The sequence below is a fragment of the Bombus impatiens genome, unplaced genomic scaffold (genome assembly GCF_000188095.3).
Source record: "Bombus impatiens unplaced genomic scaffold, BIMP_2.2 scf_0060, whole genome shotgun sequence".
Taxonomy (NCBI): Eukaryota; Metazoa; Arthropoda; class Insecta; order Hymenoptera; family Apidae; genus Bombus; species Bombus impatiens.
Window position 1 is genome coordinate 548345 of NT_176479.1, and position 5260 is coordinate 553604.

The 5260-nt window shown below is 39.9% G+C and overlaps 1 protein-coding gene across 2 annotated transcripts in view; it reads left to right on the forward strand.

The window, feature by feature from the left end:
- LOC100744917 (ecdysone-inducible protein E75) overlaps positions 1-5260 on the forward strand; it is a 227708-nt gene that overhangs the window by 143368 nt on the left and 79080 nt on the right. Inside the window, exon 2 of one of the 2 annotated variants that reach the window (XM_024372312.2) lies at positions 1-91. The exons of the other annotated variant lie outside the window; for it this stretch is intronic. Within the exon in view, the coding sequence (XP_024228080.1) occupies positions 1-91 (91 nt within the window). The remainder of the gene's footprint in view (positions 92-5260) is intronic. 2 annotated transcript variants of the gene reach the window in all.

Genomic DNA, 5260 nt, shown 5'->3' on the forward strand with positions numbered 1-5260 from the left:
GGCGGCCCTCTCTATCCCATAGAGGTGTGCGAGGCCACCATCGCGGTCAACGAGACGCAGAATCCCGAGAGTCGTCATCAACGCGTCAAAGGTTCGTTCCTCCCTTTATTTTCTCCTTTCTCTCTGTGTTTTCCACAGGAAACATGAACTTGAATTCGGCTGTGATTCATATTCGTCGTTACGTTCGTCGTGTTGTGACGCTTCGTTGTTCCGGTTCTTTGTTATGGCTTGTTGTTTGTTTATTGACAATGGGGGTGGGGGTGGGGGATCGAAGGTTACGTATGGTGATTCGAGGATGAGATTTACTCGTGTGACAGATCACCTGTGAAACACGATATGTTTGAATTGAATCGTTTTGTGGTTGCGCCTGATTGCGTATGTTTTTCGGTGCTAGGGGGAGTTAGGTGACAGATGTGATAGGGTAGGGGTTACGTGATGGGACAGGATAGTTCAAGATGATTGCATGCTGTACGATGAAGTTATTTTTGCTCGGAGTGGGATTACGCTCCGCGCAGGTTTCAGATATTTCGTGCTACGTAATCAGGATATCAGCATATCTGTTGAAGAAACGTCTTGGATTAGATACGTTTCCGTATATCTGTATAGTAATGTTTTCGTTGGTCAACATACTGTGTGATGGTTACATGGACAATTTGTACGGTGATTTCCGGAAATCTTCTCGGAATAAGTTTCTTAAAGGGGATCCTTTGTTCGAGACGTCTCTTTAATCAGCAACTGTGGAATCAGTTCTCTCTTTAGTAACGAACCTTATCGCTCATCCTCGTTCTATATCATCAAATACTACGGCACTTTCTTTGAAGTAACGTCAACTACGTTAAAATAACATCAACTACGATCAACAATCACGCTTTCTTTCGTAAATGAATAAGTTACGACACTTTTTAGACGAAGCTGTAACACCTAAGTGTCTATGAGTATACGAAGAGTCGAGAGAAGGATCTAAGTACAAATTGCATTGCGTCATAAACTATGCTTCGGTTATTCCCGGGTTTGTTCTCGCTACCTCTCTTTCGCCGGGAAAAGCTTTGACACTGAAGCGTATCGATTTTTCCTCGAGCGGGGCTCACGTGCTCATTGACATTGACATTGCCCGCTACCACGGCCAGCCTACCTGCCACCTAGTGTCCACGAACCGATGCGTACCTGTCAACCAACTTGGTCAATTCGCTACCCGATGGCGCTGCGAACGTTCGCGTTTCGTTTGCCCCGTGCGCGCCACTCGGTGATTCCCCAAGTTCACCGACTTTTCGCGAAAAAAATCATTGCGATCGCGGCGCGGCGCGGCGCGCGTTCCGATAATTTAGCGCCAATTTCGATTTCCTTAACGTCGCCTCAGCTGTTTCTGTAATTATAATTCAACTTTAAGTTACATCTCTTTTTGACGGATATGAAATGCCTCGTATTTAGGAATATTGGATAATTATTAATTAAAATGCTTTACGAAATTGTGATATAGCGGACAAAGAAGTTTACAACCTCCTGCTGTAGGAGTGAATGCAAAATTTCTGAGCTTTGAGAATATTGGATAATTATCAACGAGGATAATGGATTGATCCAAAAGTTTCTTTCGTTTTAGAAGGAAATAATAGATGCACAACATTTTTTGTTGTTGAATAATGTTGTTGTTGGATCATACGTAATTTAATAAAAGAAATAGAAAAGAAGAAGTGTTGCGCACGCATTATTTCCTTACAAAGGGAAAGAAAGTTTTGCGATTCGGACGTTCATAACTTTTACCGTAAGATTCGATGCAAAATTTCAGAATATAGGAATTTTTGATAATTGTCAGGTAAAGTGCTTTACAAAACGTAATATAATGGACACGGAAGTTTAGTGTCTTTTATCGAAATTTTAGAAATTCACGAGTATTCGATAATCGTCAATTAACGTTGAAGAAAAATTTGGTAGTTCTATAAAGTTTTATATCTCTTGCAAAATTGTACAAATGCTTCTGAAAAATCTTTTCGTTTGAAATAAGATTGAGTTTCGTGGAGACGAAACAGGGTGAGATTTGATTATGAAAGTGGCGAACTATGATGGCAATATAGGTCGTATTGGGTGTTGCATCGCGGCTTGTTTTCGTGGAACAAGAATGTGCCGATGGCCCACATTTTTAACGACACGATGGATTTCCCAACACGGCCTGGCCGAAACGCGCAACGGGGTCATTGCGCAATGGTTTTACTTCTCTTTATCCAGACTAGAGGCCTGGCAGCATTACATAAAAGCATTTATCTGTCAGGAGCCAAGCATCTAGTCCTGTTGAGCGACGGTCGCGTTCAACACGTTGCTACTCTACTTCCCTCTTTTAACTACCATTGCTTGTTAACATCGTGTACAAGAAACGATCCACTTCTCAATAATGGAAATCATTTCAATCGCAATTCGATGATAAATTCGTGACATTTTTTTATTCCATTGAACAATGACCAAAAACGAGCACAAGTATATCGTTTATATACGTTTCTTAATACGACGAGTAAAATATTCTATTTAAAAATATTCCCTGTAATTAAATATAATAAACAACGACTATTAATTTCCTAGGTACTATGGGAACATGTACGTATTTGGTTATCGATATGGATCATGGGTCGTGAGATTTCGTTAATGCAGACCGTTCATGCAATTGAGGTATAACACGAAAACACATTTCCTCTATTCTATACGATTTTTCGTAATAAACATTTTAAATAAATATACATTTAACATTTACTTGATGCTTTAAATGGTATCCCAAAATACTCATAGCAAATATTGTAACAAACCGTACATAGTCACACGTCTTATCCAAAAGTTACTCCACTTAATGGACTTAAGTGGATACTTAAAGCGTTTAAAAACGATCACTCGTATCAAACTTTGTATTCGTGTCGACACTTGAAACCGACTTTCGGAAGAATTTTCTATAAGATCAACCATTTTATTCTGTTTAATTCTTGCACATTCAAAGCCAGAATTCGATCTTCTCCTCTGGCTGCCAATTCGCCATCCAAACTCCAGTCAACGACCACAATACGAACAATAAGTCACCTGTTCGATATCCTCTCTTTGCCTAAATGTACTTGCATACTCCGTTGATCAACAGCGAGCCCCAAGTGGCTCTATTCATCTCGGCTAGTTGTACGAGAGATCGTTGTGTGCCCGTCGCCCATTTAATACCATTTTAATCGATCCGCTAAGGCGAGTAGGCGCGCGCTAACCGGACACCTGATCCCGATGGAAGGCTACACTCGCCGCGGCCCTGAGGCCCCCAAGAGAGGGAGGAAAAGAGAAAAAAAATCACGTAATAATAGATACGAGCGTGCACCAGCGGCGGCCTGGCTCGCTATGTTTCGCAACGCTTCACAAAGGCTCAGGGCCGTTGTTCTATGACTACAACAGAACCGCTCGCGAGGTCTACGCCCGCTATCGAGGTCTCTTTATCCCTTCGCTTGCTATTCAAGACTCCCGCCTAGCTTAAAACTGTCCGACATCGACCGTTTCATCGGACGAAATGACGCGACTTCCGGAAGTCGATCGCGACGACTGGTAACGCGATGACGCGACCTCACTCAGTCGTGACACGCGTATTTTTCTTCGTTCGATTTGTAGAAAAATTACGTTTCTTTTTATCGTGTCTTTTTGCTTTTTTTTTTTTAAGATCGCTTGAGGTCGACTGCTTGCTCTTTCTTCTTATTTTTCCTATCATTTAGACGTATCAATAAGGAGTTGGAAACAAGTTCTATCAAATTCGGTGATGAGGCTCTTTTCATCCAAGTCTATATATATATACTTCTAGATTTTATCGTCTAAATTGCGGGTTCCCTTTTTTAGTTATTTCTTTTAATAGACGAATCGTATCGTTGTTATTCGATGTATGTGATTTTAATGAAATCACGTATCGAGGTAGGTATTATCATATAGTTAATAATCTTAAAAATATGTTATATTGATTTATAAAGGAACGTGATAATTATTGGTTGAATATATGGAAATATGGTTCGGTGATTTAAGAAACTGCAAATATGTATACATAAATATAGATGGATTTTAATATCGTTCAATTTTATTAATGGTATTATTTATTGAAGCATGTAACGTATGCATTTTATTGCTTGTTCTACGCGTGTTGCAGTCGTTATGCTTAAATGGAACGTATGCACCGAAAATGCGTGTATCGATCGTAGTAATTTCGCACCTGACTATAATAAACCCCGTTCACCACTTTATTATCTATTCTTCACATCGATCTGACCATTTGCAGTTTCATAACAGTTATTCCAACCTACCATTATAAACTGAATTGCACATTTAATTAGGTTGCCTAAATAGGGTCAAGCAAACTCCACCCACTCAATTTGCATAACATATCCCTCTCTTCGTTATGATTTAACGAATATCGCCATGAACAAAGATTTCCCATACAAATGATGTTTTATTTTTTATATTATTTTCTCAGCTTCCTAATTAGGATTAATTGTCCCAATATTTCAGTTCTCTTTTATCGCAATTTCACAAATTCCACGAAGAATGGAAATCATTGTTAAACAAATACTATTCTACATTCATCAATACTAATTTTCTAATTTCTATAATTTTCTAGTACATCGACCGTCCAAATGTCTTAGTTTCTCGATTGCAATCGTGCAAACATCTGCAGTTCAAGTACCAAAATATTAAATATTCTCTTTCCGTTGATATTTCTTTGAATTAGTTTCCCAAATTTCTAATTTCCCAACTCCTGAATCTTCCAAGTATTTAAATTACTCGATTACGCTTTAAAACGCCACGAAGAACAAAAATTCCCCTTCAGCCTAATTTTCTAATCTCCTAATATTTCAATATTCTGATCCTTCTAACAACAAAACGAATTTCCTAAGCAAACACAATTCGTCGGTGTTCCCGCAGATTGCTTTTCTAGCGTCCTAATTTTCTCATCTACGTTCTCGCGGACGCTTAACGTCCTCTAATCCCGATCTTCCGATTTCACCAACCGCCAACACCTTCATCCCACCTAGATCCTTTTATAATCACCTTTCGCCGACAAAAGCCACAATTTCAACACGTAGCGCGAAACGTGCAACACCTAATTATCTGTGAACCCTAATCCGACTGTAATCGATACGAAATCCCAAGACAGTCGACTGGAATTTATGGAAGGCGGTTCTCGCGGAATGGTCGGACGCGTCACGTGCCGGCGCGTGCACGAGCAGAAGAGGCACTCTTCTCGATCAGGATGATGAATCGCGGCGGGAAG